The following is an 18,103-nucleotide window of genomic DNA, read 5'->3' on the forward strand; positions in this document are numbered from 1 at the left end:
ATGGGATGATTTGAACCCATCTGAATAAACGGAGTCTAACCCACGGGAAGATTTGACCCATCTTTGTGAAAATTAGAAAAAGAGATTAGAATTCACCTAACAGAATGTTTTGAAACAAAAACAACTATCGACCTCTATAGGGTGTAGAAGTAAGAGTAATCGAACCCAAGTCATAGGATTCAAACCTATTTAGTAGAGATCAAATTTGAGAATGTTAGACCTATATTTATAAGTTGTACTTCTCCAAATTTTGGCAAGTGACCTACCAATATGTTTAACAAAAAAAAATAGGATTTATTAATTATTTTTTCATATTTTTAGGACCTAGTTTGCACCTATTTTACCAAATACCAAATAGTCTTAACTATTCATGAAGGCTATTTTTTAATGTTCAAAATCGTGCCACGCCTCACGAACAATGAAAACCGAGCCTCCCAAACCATCACACTTGTTTTGAGAAGTTTAAGCCTCCTCCAAGCTTTATAAAGAAGCCAAGTTTAAAAAATTTCCCCATTGAGCTAAATATTTTAGTACTTATCTTTTTAAATCTTGATTAAATATGTAGAATTCCGTTTGTTGAATGTGTGCCAAGTAGTTTTAAAATGATAGTTGATTCAGCTATTGCAATGGGGGTAGTTGTGTGATTTACTTCCACTTGAAATTTGCTTTGGAAGCTTGTTCTATTCTCAAATCTCTTCATTCATGCTAGTATGCTAATTAACTGAAAGGGCATTTGTTAAGTATTCAAAATTGGGGATAAGACTTCAAATCTAAGTATTAATGATACTTGGTCAAGCATCCTAAACTAGTGTCATAACACTTTGAAATCATTCATGAAAGCTCATATTACTACTTGTGGCTATATTTTAAAACTTGGAGCTATTAAGTTGTTCCATATGTATTCCTCAACTTGAAAACCAATCTCAGATTTACATTGAGCCTATATTTTAAAATCAAGCTATTAAGACTATTTTGAATTGCCTGTATTTTAAATTCAAGTTATTAAAAATTATTGTTTAACTCTTCATTACATGAAGTAGGTACTTAGATTTGTGTACCTATTTGTTAATACATTGATTATTAAGATCTGCCTATTGAGAGGCAATTTGCGTTGGACTATATTCTCAACAAGTAATCCTTATAATTGGGTCAAACCTTCAACATGTAACATCATTCTCACCCTAAATTATTTGAGAAAAGTTGTTGTGATTGAATAGTAGAATTTGAAAAGATATGTTACCTAACAGACCTTATGTATGCAGACGGTGTTGAAAATCCATTTGTGAGACTAAGAAAGTGTGTCTAGTAAGTTGTTCAAAAACCATTTAGGTGTTATATCTAGTGTGCCTAGTTAGCTATTTTCAAAAGTGGAGTGGACCCCTTACTAGATAGAGTCGAGCTCTCAATTGAAGTTACTAAAGGAGTCGAACAATCCTGGATGGACTCCACCTCGTATAGTAAGTAAAAAGAAAAGATGGAGTTGACACAAACTTACAGTAAACTTTAGTTTTAAAATGGAGTCGACCTCAATGCTATAGAAATTGGAGGAATTGAGCATACTCAAATGGAGTCAAGTCCTTACAACTAGTAAAAAGGGAGATAGAGTCAACACCGACTTATAGTAAACATTGGATTAAAAAGTGAAGTAGACCCCGATACTAAAATTGTCTGGGAGTCGAGCCCAAAGAGTAGTTGACCCTACTTTAAAGAAGAAGGAAAAGGTGGAGTTGACCCCTTATAAAAACTACAAATGGATTCGAGTGCACAAAGAGGGATTCAACCTCAAATTTGACTGATGGTGCCAAAGGATTCAACCCCCCTTTACTAGAGTTGATATCATAGTGGAAATTATCAAGTTGTTAGAATGTTAGATGCTGATTCAAAAGGTTGTAAGTGAACTAACATATTCAATAGAAAAAATAGCATCAATTGAATATTTTTGTCAAAAATTTTGGAGCATATTTTCACTTATTTTTGTAAAATATAAAAATCAACCCTATCCACTCTAATGGGTAGTTTTCGAATGGTGGGAAACATGCTATACATATGTGAAGTTGAACCCAAACTGTAAGACACACTTGCTCACACGAATTTCAAACCTCCCAAATTAGCTTTTCAAAGTGCTAATGCCTTTAAGAGCCAAGAAACAGTACTCTATTCCAAGTTTACCATTGAAAGCTAAGTAGTTATGTTCACTAATTTTTAGATCCGTTTTAGTTGGTTTTTGAACTGTGGAAGGAGATTTCTTTATTGTGGGCTTGATTTGCACATCATTTGATCAGGTTATAAAATACTCCTACATAGCCTACTTTTCTAGAGCATTCAAAGCCATGATCTTTGAAACTCATATCACTGGTGCTATTGAAAATTGCCAGTAGATTCACCATAGGAATGGTATAATCAATTTGGTTCTTAATTGTCAAATTTTTCTTTCAAGAGGTATATGTGTACTTGCTAGTTAAGCAAATCACCTTTGTAAAATTTGTATAATTTGATTAATAGTTGTAAAATCCCTTAATTGCAACCTAGAAAGAGCTGTTGACCATAAGTTCAAAGGTGTTTGGACTGGTGCATTGTTTGAGTGTCTTGAGGCTCTTTTGGCTGATTATAGAGGAACATTTTAGTTCCAATGCAAGAGCTCCTTAGGAGTGGAATAGCAATCTAAAATATTGATTGTGAACCACCATAAAAATCTTTGATGTAGTTTTTTATTAACTTATTTCTATGTATTGATTATTTCCTTTGCAAATAATTTATAAATTAGCCATAAAATTTTGATAAACTTATTTACCTCCCTCTAAGTTTATCTTTGTAAAACACCTTAGTGGGTCTAGGTTAGTGAACCTAGTCAGTTGTTGTAAATCTAAGTGAGGGAGTTTTATTATAAGTTAGTTGTTGTGGCCAATTGAGCGGTGTAAATCCCTATACTTGGAGGCTATTTCTCGTAGTTGTCATATTGTAACCCAAATTTAGTAGATCTTCATAGTGCTAAATTATCTTAGGGGTGGGTTAGCAATCTGTAAAAGAATTATGAACCATCTAAAATCCTTGTGTGTTTGCATGTGATTACTTTCACATTTATTTTGATCATTTTGTATAATGTAAATTATAAAATTAAATTTTCATATTTAATTAATGGAAAAACTACTTATTCACATAAGGAGTTAAGCAAAATGAATCAAATTTCAAAGCAAAAGTTAACAAACCTACCCCCATAAAGATTTGTTCTTCACCAAACCTTACACTTATGTCCTTGTAGAGTAATTAAAACCCAAAATTTTCATTTAGAAGAAGAAACTCTTAAATAAGCTTGTAGTGGATTTCCTCACCCAAATTTAAGTGTGCCAAAATGAACCATAGAATGAAAAATAAAAAATTTCAATTTGTTAGACTCTTACAAGTTACAAGTTGCAAAAATCAAAATCAAACTCACCCAATTCCACTTTCGATATATCTCAATTATTGGCAAACAATAAATAATTTCTCAATGATTATCAAGTCTAGATTTATTTATGATATTCACCTCGAAGATAAGATATTGAAACAAAAGACCATACCGAGCATAATAATGCACCGATGCAAATTGCCTCCATAATGTAATTGACTAAATCTACTCTCCTTACCCTAATATAAAAAACCTAAAGATGGTCAAAATCAGAGAACCATTTAAGAGAACTAGTGGAATGAACTATTTAGATTGGTCGGTTATTTTAAGCATGGTAGTGTATTTCTTCTTGGAAATTTATAAGATTAGATCCACTAATAGTAGTCTCACTCGAGGGCGTCGCTCTCTCTCCCTCAACTTGAGCTGTAAAGAAAATGTCAATGGACCATTCATTGGAAAGATGCCATGATTAGTCATGGCCATGCAGACAATCTTCAGCCAGTTATTATCATTTGTCTCTTTCTTTTCCAACATGCAACATGACTACTAAAAATCAATTCAGGACGTAAATCTCTTTCTCTTCTCATTTCTTTCTCTTTTGTGGATAAATTAGATGTACCCAGAAATCCTTTCCTTTTTCCCTCTTAATTCCTTGAATGAGAGGGAGTTTTTGTTCTAAATGAAATGGTTTTTCATTCACGGAACGAATAGGATTGTAGTGTAGTATTGTTCTCAGGTTCCTGTTTAAGTAAAATTCATGTAATTCTTCTCTTGTTTGGATGTCTATGGAAAATGAGAAAGGAAATGAAAGAGAAATATAGTTTCGCTTGTTTGGATACAAGTGAAAAATAAAAAATAAAATAGTTTCGCTTGTTCCATTCTATTAGAAGAGAAGATTTCCTGAAACTGAAAATCCTATCAGTAATAGAATAGGACCCATCACATAAGAAGGGTTCTCTGGACCCGATCAATCTCCTAGTTGAATGTGAACTTGGTTCCATTCATACTCTTTCAGGTATTTAAATGGATCTACAGATTTCTTGGATTAAAGGGTCCAGAAGATCCCGTTTCTATTCTTGGATTAAACGATTTTTTGTGGTTGAAGTGAAGACTGCAAACTTCTTATTCAAATGAACAAGCTTTACTTAATACTCAATAAGCAGATAAACGAGTACATAAAATCTTAAAGGAAATGAATAACACTCGAACAACTGAATCAACGCCCAGAGAGCACAGAGAAAGAAATGATCTTCTAAGCGCATTGGAAGCCAGATGGGCACTTCTTCCCACAAGCATTCAAGACGAGGCTGAGAGAGACCGGGAACGTTGAGGTTGGTGCCGAGCACATTGGCTTTAATGGCGGTGCAAAGGCACACAGCAGTCTCAAGATCGACCAGACCATCAAGGAGAGCACAGCAAGGAAGAGTTGGGGGGCTGCCAACCACAAAACTCACGAGCCCTAGCACGTCCGCACACACGCCCAGCTTCAGTGTATCTCTGGGGCAGGTGGGGTGTTTGGTTGAGGGCTTGTGATGAGGCTTAGGCTTCGGTGCTGGGTGACATGGGTCACATGAAGTGACTAATGTAAAGAAGAGAAGGTTGAGAGAGAGCAAAAGAGCTGCTGAAGCAAGAGCCCTGCAAACACTGTAGAAGGAACAACACTACTGAGGTAGAGATGAAGGCTGATGTGATTGTTGTAGCCTTGAGCAATGGCTTTTATAGGAAGAGTCAGAGTGGTATCTCTCAGGCCATGTTCTGTCTTTTCTTTATTCGTTCAGCATGTCGTTTCACAGGCCATGTTCTACGGTTGGTTGTCGTAACAGATGAGGTTTACTTCCTCCCATAACATCGGTCGTAACATGTAATAGTGGAAGAGATACCCAATAGTTAACTTACTCGGTAGTGATCTCTAGCCTTTCTCCCCCCCTCCCCCCACACGTTGCCATAATCTGATCGAGTGTCTCCAAAAAGATACGATAGGTTATTTTATCTTGCATCAACACATGGATGAGGCTCCATCTGATCAATTATTTAGCTACGCAGGTGGCTGTTCTGTCAATGTGGACTCTTACTTGATTGATAGATAAAGTGGAGCCTGACGAGTGTCTTGCTTATACAACTGAGCATCTGACAGAAATAATACATCCAGACATAGCTGATTTACAACTTCATTTGATATGCTGCTGTTACTTGGATGTTGTATTTCAAAAACTCGTTGAAACCCTAGAGAAAACGTTGCGATTAGGGTGTAATGGTTACTTGATTCTATGCGTTTAATTTTTTAAATAACGTAAATAGGGAGGTTTAGCAGCCGACCATGATGCGTCGTCCCTGGTTGTTCAGTTGGAATTCTTTAGAAGGCAGGTCAAGCAACCTGAAAGCTCTATTTAAATACTACCAGAAATAGTTCAAGTTCAAATGAAGGTGCCAATTTAAACATCTGAACTCGTAAAAAATAAACTGAGCATACATAAAAAACCAGAACACTGATAACTCTGTTAAAACAGATTCATCAACACTCCGAGAACAGTAATTGCAGCAAGAAAGACTAACAACTAATTCCCTAAACACATTGGAAGTTAGATGGGCACTTCTTCCCGCCAGCATTCAACGATGCGATTCAACTGAACCAACGCATTCAACTGGATGATGATTCCTCCATCTTCAAACAATTCAACAATCTGATAAATTCCATTATTTGATCTTATAAGAACCCGAAAGGAAATGGCTACATAGTCAAGGCTGTGATATTGAGGAATTAATCAGAAGAATAAGCAGACCCCATACGAGTTAATCTAAGCAATTGCTTAAGAGCTACTTGACTTCTATTCTAGTAAGTGCTCAAGAACAGATTATCTTGACTCTATAAACTAATCAGTTGAATCGTCCATAAGAATTGACTCCTCTGAATCAAATATCGATATTATATGGAATACGAGCAAATGCATTTATAAATAGTCCCATCCCTAAACAGAATATATTGAACCCAAAGAAGGATTTAAGAGAGGAGACTTCCATGAAGCAAAAATAAGTAGAACGAATACATGAAAAGCAAGGCACAAATAACACTACGAACAAATTCTAAACACACCAAGCATATTCCCACCATTAAAAAACAAGAGAGAGTAGCAACGATTGATTCTCTTCTAAGTGCATTGGAAGTCAGATGGGCACTTCTTCCCACATGCATTCAAGACGAGGCTGAGAGAGACGGGAACGTTAAGGTTGATGCCCAGCACACTGGCTTTAATGGCGGTGCAAAGACACACAGCAGCCTCAAGATCGACCAGACCATCTAGGAGAGCACAGCAAGGCAGTGTTGGGGGGCTGCCAACCACAACATTTACGAGTCCCAGCACGTCCGCACACACACCCAGCTTCAGTGCGTCTCTGGGGCAGGTGGGCTGCTTGTGGTGAGGTTTGTGGTGATGCTTGGGCTTGGGTGTCTCTGGAGCACATGGAACACTTGTCGAGGTGACTAAAGTGAAGAAGAGAAGGTTGAGAGAAAGAAGAAGAGCTGTTGAAGCAAAGGCCCTGGAAGCCATTTCTGCAAACAGTAGTAGTAAAAGGAAGATGAAGGTTGATGTGATTGCAGGAGAGCTTGAGCTTTATATAGCAGAATGGAATGATACTCTCTGAAAAAATAATCAAATTACAGAGCGAACCCATGTGGGAAAGATGGCCGGGCATTTGGCTGGCAATGCAAGTGGAAGGATTTGGATTAGGGTGACGAGTGTGGAGTTTGGAGTTTTCCCCCAGACGTGGTTGGCACTCGGCAGATCTCAATTCACAAGGCTGCTACAGCCTCTCTATTTTGTTGAGAGCTACGCTACTGCAGAATATCTAGATTTCTGTAGCACTGGAAAGAAGAAGCCACTGGTTCATTTTTACTGTCTCTGAGATCTCTCAGTTTCACCATTTTCCTCGTCTGTTGCCTCGTGAAGCATACTTTGTCATTCCCAGTTTGTCCTCTTTCTAGCGAAGGAAAAGGAAAGTAGCAGACACTGTAAAAGGAAAGTGTAGCTCATGCATTTTCTAGATAACAATGGATTTGCCAAACGTAATAATGGAAATGATATCAAGTTCTCTTAAAGTTACCTGGATTTAAGCCTGGCCCTTATCAGCTGGAGAAGTTTGTTTTCTTCGGATATGAGAATCTAATTAAAATTATCTCTTTTATAAACATCCACTAACAAAAATCGCTTAACTGAAGTAAAGTTAGGTTATCAGGTTAAGAATATGGAATCATAAAGCTTTGTCAATGGCCGAACAATGGCTATAGAAAACCAGACTGAGGTTCACTGTAAGTTTTAACAGGTCGCTCACAACGTTGAGCATTACATTGTTTCTGTTTTCTGGCATCTCCAGCACAAAGCTTCCATAGCTCTTAGATATTCTACTCCTTGAAATATAATTTTTTCCACCCGGGATAAGGTTACCACAATCTTGAAAAGAGTCAAGAATGCATTCTTACAGTTCGTTAGACGACTAAATCTGAGTAACTAAAGATTCTGAAACCAACCAACTTTTTTTAATAAACAAAGAAATTACAAACTATTTTCATGTTTTTGAGTTCAAGCAATGAAAGGCAAAACACCTTTAATCACCCTACCAGGCAATATTAACTTGAGTAACTAAAGATTCTGAAACAAACCAACTTTTTTTAACACAACAAAGAAATTACAAACTATTTTCATGTTTTTGAGTTCAAGCAATGAAAGGCCAAACACCTTTAATCACACCATACTGGGCTAAAACATTATTTCTTTGAAGTCAAATTTAAAAAAGGAAAAGGGAGCACGCAGAAACAAGACAAATAGAACTCTATGGATCTCCCCCAAGCTCCACCCGCAGATTGTCATAAGGATAGACTTTTGGAGTCTGTAGAGAAACAGAAACAAGATTTAGCAAAGCAAAATTTAACTGATGTTTCAGAAACGTGCAGTAATAGCAAACTACTGGCTTGTTCACTAGTAATCAAGTAAATAAATTTACATAATGTTGATTACACATATAAGTTACATTCTAATCCCAAGACCTCACACCAAAAACCTCCACCTGGCCATTGAACCAAAGGCTCATCCCAAATTTCAAAAACAATAATCGAAATATGATTTGCTTTTGTTTTTTGTTTTATTTTCCCCATAGGGTTAAAGGAGAAGGAGACAAGGGGCAGAGGTGGAAGTAACACTTACGTTGAGCTCAATGTAACTCTACAATGAATTTGCAAATACTCTTTCCATACTCAACACTATGGTCATGCTTAAAAGACAAGCTGAATGAGACCTGCTTAAACTATTTAGCACTTAAAATAAAAAATGACAGAAAATGTATCACGTTAAGGGAAACAATTTGGATCAAAAACCTAATTTGATAGTTACTAGTTTGTTGTTTTGATGGTTTGATTGGTTGAGTTTACAGTACAAAGCATGCACAGGCTCCAAATAAAATAGGAAAAGAAAACCAAGTTCTATTATCTAATACATTAACGTGTCACAAACTTCAAACTTTATGTTATCTGCATAGCATAATAATCACCTAGTACTGGGAATAATAATAATAATGATCTCATCCTTTTTAATAATAATACCAACAAAAATAACAGCATAATAGTAATATTATAATCATAAACAACAACAGCATAATAGCAATATTACAGTTATAAACATATAACATCATTTGCCCTTGTCTTCGTCTTAAATATTCTTAAGCAAATAATGTGGGAGAAGACATTTGATTAGCCTAGAAGAAAATGACAATCAATTATGAAAGTGGAAGTCCAAAATGAATGAAATCTTCCAAATGAAATTTTAAGTGGTCTCAAGTCAAATATAATCCAACGCCTGCACTAATAGTCCAAAATGAATGAAATCTTCCAAATGAGATTTTCAGTGGTCTCAAGTCAAATATAATCCAAGGCCTACACTAATAGTCCAAAAAACATGGTACAGCCACTGCATCAATCATTCAACTGAAACGGTTTCCTCAAGAAATTCTTATGGGTCTCAAAGGCAGACATAGTCACAGGACCAACAATAATTAAAATGAAAAGGCAGACTTCGTAGTGTATCAATTGCCTTAACCATGAGACCTATGTTAATTGATTGTGTTCGTTAAATCAAATTCGACGGATGTGTTTAAAATTTTGAAAATTCAAGAAGAGTCATTTAAAGTCATTCAACTTGAAATCAGTCATTGATTCAAAACAGGGAGGCTGAAAAGGCAATTATGTGTCCTCAAAAAAAAAAAAAAAAAGGCAATTATGGATGCCTACTACTTATATTAGAACTTTAAACCATTGACACTGCTGTTTCATATTGTCAAACAAGAATATCTCTCAGTAGTACTCATCGTGAAGGGAATGTCAGAAGACGAACAACAGACTGATAAAACAACCATGATAATATTTAACACATTAAGCAAACATGAAAAATAGAAAAAGTTAGAAAAAAATCGACACAAAAGAGCACCACCACCAAGAAATGAATCAAGTTAAAGCCTGTGAATAGGGGTGGCACTGAGCTGAGTTGGCTTGTGACCAGCACCAAGCTCATTAGCCAAAACAAGCAAGCCCAAGCTTTGCCTAGCTCAGTTCAATGGCTCACAAGCTGGCAGAATTTTCGGCTTTATATAAAATGTAGTTTTGTATGAGAAATAAAACTAAGAGATCAAGATGAGCCATAATTTTTACCAAGCTGAGCCATGATTTTTTTCTGAGAAGTGTCGAACCAAGCTCGAGCTTAGCGAATGATGTTCAAGCCAACCTTGAGCCTGAGTCAGGTTGTTGGGGCTCAACTCATTTCCACCCCTAGAGAAGTTGGGTCTGTTCTATCCCAAATTGATCAACTAAAGTCCAAGATATCTAAACACATAACTGGGGTAGAACTATTTACCCATTAACAACCCCACACATGCCCAGGTCTGAAACAAAAACTGAACCAGTGGCCATAGAACAACAGCTGGAGTGCCTGATCTTTCTTTTATATTGACAACAAAGAATTACAATATTTGCCTACATTGATGAGTAAGCATAAAGGGTAAAAATCAGGTGGGGGTTCTACTTGAATGGATGGATGGAGTGGGCAGGTCAGTGTTGTGTTTAACTACAAGCTTTTATGTGTTATATTCTTGTAAGCAAAGTAATACAACACATTAAAAAGATAAAAGCTAGTGACAACCCATTTCAACATGTCAGGTTGTATCAAAATTTCATGGTCAGCACCTAGGTCTAGGTTCCATGCCCATTTCAGACATCCACAGCCTGATTATTAAATGGCTGACAGAGCACATAATAAGTATTGGTGATGACCAGGTGAAGGAGCCTGTGCAGCTCTGCATGTAAAGCCAGAGGATGTAAGGCCAACTCAACCCAAGATTATAATCTCTGCACTCATATAAACCTTCAATATTTCAAGGGCTAATTAATAAGAAAGCAGCAGTATACCGGAGAAGCACTTCAATGGTTTCTCACTTTCCTCGATTGATTGGAAAGAAAAATGTAATTTTCCCTGTTCTCTTTGCTTAATTGTTTTTGTTGGTGCAACACAACAGCCATGCAGCAGTCACAAATATGATCCATCATTATACTAATACTTTTTTTTTTTTGAAAAATAATACTCTCTACATCAAGCCTGCTTTATGAAGCATACTACTCTTTTCTTCACTTGATAACTCAATTCCTAAGTGATCCTCCTTCAAATCCTTCTTCAATATTTTTGTCCACTACTGTTGGACTATCTCTATTCTCTCTCAGTCAATCAACTGGCACTGACAAAACCTTCACCACTGGTCACTTCTAGGGCTTAGCTGAAACTTAAATAGACCTAAACTAAGAAAATGATTTCAAATGTTCTCTCTTACCTAGCTCTGTCATATAGAGAAAAGTGGAGACCAGTTACCTATTCCTCTGACCATACAATCGTGACTCTTGTTGAGTGGTCACCTCCATCCAATCCTTGGCTCAAGTTAAATTTGAAGGTAGCTCCAAAGCACATCTAGGTTTGAGGTCGTGGGTGGCACTATCATTCTTGACTCTGAGGAACACATGCATCTGCTTTTCTCTGCCCCCTTTGGTCATTGCAAGTCTATGGAGGCTGAGTTGGAAGTGCTTCTTCAAGTTTTGAAAGGTTGTAATGATCACTTCTGATCTGGAGGTGATTCAATGGATATTACTAGATGGGCCACCAGTAGGTCTTCCCCCAACCTCCAGAGGCTGTCCATTTGTTCAACGAGATCAAGGATATTGTCATAGCATTGTCTACACTTGGATGCATACACCTAGGAGTCTGAAACATATTGCTAATTCCCTTGCTAGAAGCAGTTGTTCCCATCAATGCTAATAAGACTTAAAACCTAAGAACAGCTACGTTTCAAACAAAAACAAAAACAAAAACAAAAAAAGACTTAAACCTAAGAGCTCACACTAGGAATCCCCTATGTGGGCATGGAACCAATTGCCCAATCCACCTTTTATTTCTTGCCCATAGGTGCTACTTGATCCCAAAAGAAATACCAATTCACATTGCTATCTGGATCTTTCATTTCCTCAACACTTATTTTCTCCGCATGCTGCCTCTTAATTGCCCAACAATCCACTTCACAATGCATGGCTAGTATAGGAAGAGTTTTTCAGAACTTTCACACAGGTCTGTAAGTGCCTATCACATGTCATTCCAAATTCTAGTCTTCATTTTGGTCATTCATCCTCCTAAATTTCCCTTCAAAAAGACTGAGTGGATGTCAGAGGAAGTCTTTTTGGGGTGCAACAGAGCCATCAATCCGCACAGGAGTCCTAAGATCTAGGAGTTATCCACAAAGTTTCTTTTTTTTTCTCTAAGTTTGAACCCTATACCCCAGTACACTGTAAGACCTGAGACCAAGACCTATCCACTATCAGCAAAAGTTGCCTAATACATCAGTCTTCAATAAGGTAACACTGAAAAATCCCTGGTTCTAAGGCCGGTCTCCAAATTCTTATTTTTTACTAACAAAATTTCTATATTCATTTTGCTTTGTTTAAGAAAAAAAAAAGTCTAGATTCATTAGCTAAAACAGTATATTATATATATATGAAAAATACACACCAAAGAGCATGAGCAGTTGGTTCACCAATGACAAAGGATAAAGCCAATCTTTATAATTACAGGAAACATGCTTAAATCCCTGCATTATTGTCATGCTAGTTACAGCACCCTCCTTCATATGACCTTAGCAATATCTGCGGCCCTTCGTTCTTCTCACTCTTACTAAATCAGATCAGCAGGTTCCTAGGTATGTATCGTCTTTAATATCATGTTAAAGATTCTAGATAAAAAGACCAATTTCACCAGAAAATTCTACGCCCTGTTTTTCAACTGATATTCCTTGGCTTTATAAGAAGATACACGAAATAAAATTATAATTTTTGAAAAAAAAAGAAACAGTTAGCATCTACGAAATTTTTTAGGAGAAAATGAAACGGTGATGAGAATGTAGGTTTGAAACTTACAAATGGTATCTTAGATGCTTTGTCGTTCCAGACTGCCAGAAGGCCGATAGCTGCAAAAACACTCAATCCCCCACAAAGCCAGGCCAAAGCTTCGTACTGCACAAGAATCAATCACCAAAACTCCTATAAGAAGAGTGAATTTAATTCTCAAAACCGACAAAAAAAAAAAAATCGCCTTAAAAGAAAGGTCTACAAAATGAAAAATTAAACACCTTTCCAATATGCGGGGCAATACGATCAACGCAGGGCTCTGGGAACGGAGTACCATTATCCCAAATGAGCTCGTCATTGACGGGTAGCTGAACCCAAAACGAGAAAAGTCAATCATCTAGGGCTTCGAAATGAAGAAAGACGGAGCAAATAATTCCAAACCCAACTGACATAAAGACATGAATAATTTCCCTTGTGATGGAACAATTTCTATTACCGGTTTGTCAGGTACGATGGCTTTGCCGACGGGGAGTCCCATGCCCGCACGCTGACGAAGAGAGGAAGCGACGGAACGGGCCACGAGGCCCCTTCCGCCCATAATCCGTGAAGCAACATTGCTCAACCTCCCCGCCATTCCCAAACTTTTAAGCTTGTTTCCACACGCAGCTGAGTGAACCTGTAAATGCCGTTTCTCTGATCTGATTGATCGTTACCGGTTCGCTGGTGAAATTCCTAAGTGTTGCTTCATGAGCTGGGCTCGTGGGCTAAAAAGAATACAGCAAAGATATAAAACCAGTTTGAACGAAAGTCACGTCTTACTTCTAATCAGCTGATTGTAGCCTCGAGTCCCACCTGCTTAAGTTTCTTTTATTAATTTTCATACATAATACAATCTTTCAATTAATATTAAAACGAGTAATTGGATAAAATGAAAAGGCACTTTTTAAATTTGGGTTTAAAGTTTTATCCCCAAATTACTAGCCACTTATAAATTTTTTTTCCATCTAATAAATATAAGATCTTTATACTCACTAATATAGGTAGGACTATCCTTTTAACAGTCCTCCTCACGTGTAAACATTTTGGATAGAGACCCCTCACGTGGATAATTTTGGGAAGATGCACTTAGGATACTTCTTTTCCAGCTAATAAATGTAAGATCTTTATATTCACTAATATATGTGAAATTTTTTTTTCAGCTAATAAATACAAGATCTTTATACTCACGAATATATACAGGATCATCCTTTAACACTCTCCCTCACGTGTAAACACGTGGGTAATTTTGGATAAAGACCCTCAATGATGGCACGTGGATAATTTTTTTGTGGATACCCGAACCTTGCTCTGATACCATATTAAATTTGGGTCAAAGACTCTATCCCAAGAAGACCCGATCCCAAAATGACTGACCCATATAATAAATACAAAATCTTTATATTTACTAATATTTGTGGACTATCACTGTACTCATAAAAGGAAATCAAACATCCATAATTCATACATGCCATTGTCAATAATTTTTTCTAAAACAAAAGACTCCAACTCTGAAGAGAAACTAAATCCCGAGTTGGCTGTGAACCTGAAAGAGAGTTTCAGCCGAGCGGCGCAGCCCCTGGACCTCCTCCTCCTTCATGTTCACATTGGCGACGCCCAAAACCCCGCCACGTCCAAGCTGCGCCGGCAAGCTCAGAAACACCTCTTGCTCCAGGCCATGGAATCCCTGGGCGAGGACCGATACCGGGTGGATCCTTCTCTGGTCCCTTAAGAGAGTCCGAGCGAGGTTGGCCACGGAGTATCCGATAGCCCATGAAGTGTACCCCTTGAGTTTTATCACCTCGTCGGCGCTATCCACCACGGCCCTGTGGATCTTCTCTAGTGTGTGTTTCTCGTATGCAATCTCTTGCTTCTCCAGGAAGCTCATCACCGGGATTCCTCCCACGCTTATGCTTGACCATAGTGCCACCGAGCTGTCTCCGTGCTCGCCCACGATGTAAGCCTGCGAGATACTCGAGGTCCATCATAAAATAATTAAATAAAATATTACGAGGTTTGGGCTAACACGGTGATTATTCATTTTCACTTTCACTTTCAAAATGCGGCAAAATTGCAATTCGGTGGGAAAGTAAAGGTACCTGAACGTCCTGCGCGTTGACGTCAAGATGATCGGCGATGAGAAACCGGAAACGAGACGAGTCGAGGTTGGTCCCGGAACCGATTACCCTGTTTGACGGAAACCCGGAGAGCTTCCAGGCGACGTGGGTCAACACATCCACCGGATTGGACACGATGAGCAGAATCGAGTCCCGCGAGTACTTGGCTAGATCGGGAATGATCTTGGAGAAAAGAGCCACGTTCCTCTGCAGAAGGTTGAGCCTGGATTCCCCTGCGATCTGACGCGCTCCGGCGGTGATGATGCAGAGATCGGAGCCGGCCGTGACTTGGTAGTCGACGGAGGCGAGGATCCGAGTGCGGGGGAGAAAGGCAGCGGCGTGCTGGAGATCAAGCATCTCTCCGCGGAGCTTGTCGGGGTTGGCGTCGACGAGTGCCAGCTCGTCGGCGAGGTCTTGGGTGAGGATGGTTTGGGCGATGGCCATCCCGACGTTGCCGACGCCGACTACGGAGATCTTGGTGTGGCGCTTGGTCGGAGAGGGAGGGGCGCATCCTTCGATGGGTTTGAAGAAGGCGTGGGCAATGCCCAGGCCGATGTTCAGTGACGACAATGATGATGGACGAGGCAGCGATGTTTCTTCCATGCTGAAATCTGCTGAAATCTCTCTCTTAATAACAACAACGACTAACCCCCTTCCGTTCTTTTATAGCAAAAACGGCCGGGATTTGAAAAGTAAAACACCACTATTGATGAACTGTAGAGAAGATTCATAAATCATAACAGTCAAAGTCTCGACCTTGAAGAAGAAGAAATCATGGAGGATGGAAAATCGCCGGTCCAAGAAGAGGAATAACGTGGATATTTCGACTTTGTTATTTGAAAAGAAGAAGAAACCGTGGCTGGATTGGCTTCTGAAACCTTGGGCCATGACCATGAAACTTTGTTATGGCGGATGGCGGGATGTCCCCTTGACGACATGACCCTCGTGATTCGAGGAGCCCTTTTTCCGTGCGAATTGTACGGAGAAAAATATTTACCCAATAAAATATCATTAACAACCCCATTTTTTGGTTAATTAAAAATATTTATATAATCAGGGTGCAAAACATTCAAACGCTGTCTCAGTCGTCCCAGGCACAATCCAAGGCTGTATCTGTCCTATCACTCAGGCCAGATGTATACTCAACAAAGCAGAGTCACAAAGTGTTGCTCTTGGGACAAAGATTTGCATCTCTAAGGAACATACGAGTTCTAGGAATTGTCCTCATTTTTTATTTTTCCTGTGTAGTCCAACAAAAATTATAGAGTTTTATGATCTAACATTTACAACTATCCTTGTTCTAGGAAGAACTGTGGTTTGTTTAGTTCAACAGTACTAAGTGCAATTATGTAGTAATCATATAAGCACTAAGCAAGTGCATACTTACAGTTCGTATTCCACTCCCAATGTCATCAAGCTTCAGTGTTGATCCCCTCATATTCATTTCAAGAAAGAAACGTTTTCCTCCACCCCTGGTCCACCTGAGTTAAGTTCCGTCCACCCTTGGTCTACTTGGGTTAGTACTTGGCTTTTCACACTCAACAGACCGGTCTCTTGGGTTGTATTGGCTAGGCGTTTGATATGGTATCAAAGTTAGGCACTACGTTCCGCATTCAAATCCCGACGGAAAAAGTAAGGAACGGGAGCGGTGGTCCACCTAGCTCTGACATCTCTTAGTTCTTGCAGAGTTTCACAAAAATGCAGGGGCTATAACACAAGATTATTTGAGAAACAGCTCAGAGGTCACCTGGATAGTACAAATTGACATATGTGAGATTGAATTCAGTCACTTACCAAAGCTTTTGCTGAAACATCTTCATGAGAATGCACAAATAAGAACGTATTAGCTGACTTATCAGACCAAAATTAAGAAAAGAAAACAAAAAAGGGCATGAAATTGTGAACAAAATTGTGAACGTATTACCTTGGTTTGGGGGGCTCCAATAAGTTGAGCATTAGCTTCAGCATATGTGGCCATACCATTCACCGCAGCATTTACTTTTTCCAGTGTCTGCCTTCCCTCATATAACTGCAAATGAGGATGTTTAAAACAGATATCCGCTTCAATGAACTGAACTAATTTCTCATGCTTACACAAGTGAAGAGGTAATTATGGAAGTGATAATGTGAAGTTCTTAATTTTATACTGAGTACTAGTAGTTTTTTCCAATAAAAAGATAAAAACTCCAACGCTAATTTGATCAGATATTAGTCAGAGAGCTTAAGAGTTTCTTAACTCAGTACTTCAAAGGTCACATGAATTATAAAATTAAGCTATGTTATTATAAAATATAGTGATCTTGCTATATTTTGTTATATCATCAGTGGAGGTGTTCTACTTTCTTCTCCTTCTTTAGGCAACACTAATGGCTACGCCACACAGTGGGAGATTCGCGTAGGTAGTTGCTGCAACAAACTGAACCAATAGATATAAATTTCTGAATTATGATTTGAGACCGCTACACATTCCTGCAAATCAGATGGAAGATAAGCAATTATATGCTCCAATTTCTTTTGCTAGGGCGCCGACAGCTCAATGAGTTTCTGAATCAAGAAGTGGAAAATCAGTTCATTAATGACGAAAAAAAGTTCATAAACAAATCAAAAGGAAAACTGCAAGCCTTTAGCCTTGGGAATGGCCTCCATTTCTTCTAGAACCCGCTCTTTTATTGCTTGAATCTGATACTCCAGACCTGTCACAGCAGTATCAATGGCCGGGAGATTAGTAACCGCCACCGAGGGATATACTGAGAGAATGGTTGAGAATCAAACTAATAATTTTTGGAAAAATGTTGACGTTTGAAAAAAGTCTCGTCTTGCTGTTGCGGGCAATAACGAGCTCTTGGAGCTCGAGAATAAACCGATCGTTGAAAGCCATAAGATAATCGAAACAAGCACGAGCTTGCTTTTCATCCATTTCGATCTCCAAAGCTCCCTTCCAGTTTCTCCCTCCTTGAGCTGCCAGAATTTTCCCCCGTCTTTTTGGCGGGAAATGAGTCACGACGGCCTTTGAAGTAACAGGGGCCTGCGAGAGTGCAATTCGCATCGGTCGCGTGTTATCATCTGGGTCCACATGAACAATAAAAATATCTGAACGCCACCATTAGTCGAAAGGAGAATCGGCCATCTGTTGCAGTCTCAGTGGCT

At 38.5% G+C, this 18,103-nt stretch overlaps 3 protein-coding genes and 1 pseudogene across 3 annotated transcripts; all 4 read right to left on the reverse strand.

The window, feature by feature from the left end:
- Positions 1–4,637: 4,637 nt before the first annotated feature.
- Positions 4,638–5,229, reverse strand: LOC137934287 (14 kDa proline-rich protein DC2.15-like; annotated as a pseudogene).
- A 1,127-nt stretch (positions 5,230–6,356) lies between these two features.
- LOC137933967 (14 kDa proline-rich protein DC2.15-like) lies at positions 6,357–6,986 on the reverse strand. Its single transcript, XM_068778121.1, has one exon. The coding sequence runs from the start codon at positions 6,928–6,930 to the stop codon at positions 6,532–6,534; it is 399 nt and encodes a 132-aa protein (XP_068634222.1). The 5' UTR covers positions 6,931–6,986; the 3' UTR covers positions 6,357–6,531.
- Positions 6,987–8,026: 1,040 nt separating this feature from the next.
- Positions 8,027–13,561, reverse strand: LOC137935055 (NADH dehydrogenase [ubiquinone] 1 beta subcomplex subunit 8, mitochondrial-like). Its single transcript, XM_068779698.1, has 4 exons — positions 13,300–13,561; positions 13,085–13,171; positions 12,873–12,968; positions 8,027–8,266 (listed from the first exon to the last, which is right to left on the reverse strand). Exons 1-4 carry the CDS (start codon positions 13,435–13,437, stop codon positions 8,210–8,212), a joined length of 378 nt encoding a protein of 125 aa, XP_068635799.1. The 5' UTR covers positions 13,438–13,561; the 3' UTR covers positions 8,027–8,209.
- Positions 13,562–14,221: 660 nt separating this feature from the next.
- On the reverse strand, positions 14,222–15,842 carry LOC137933966 (L-lactate dehydrogenase B). The gene is made up of 2 exons (XM_068778119.1): positions 14,939–15,842; positions 14,222–14,802 (listed from the first exon to the last, which is right to left on the reverse strand). The coding sequence occupies exons 1-2, from the start codon at positions 15,557–15,559 to the stop codon at positions 14,362–14,364; spliced, it is 1,062 nt and encodes a 353-aa protein (XP_068634220.1). The 5' UTR covers positions 15,560–15,842; the 3' UTR covers positions 14,222–14,361.
- Positions 15,843–18,103: the final 2,261 nt, after the last annotated feature.

This window comes from Aristolochia californica, unplaced genomic scaffold (genome assembly GCF_029961685.1).
Source record: "Aristolochia californica isolate CCGP_79_NKW_82.1479 unplaced genomic scaffold, dmAriCali1.0.hap1 SCAF_6, whole genome shotgun sequence".
Taxonomy (NCBI): Eukaryota; Viridiplantae; Streptophyta; class Magnoliopsida; order Piperales; family Aristolochiaceae; genus Aristolochia; species Aristolochia californica.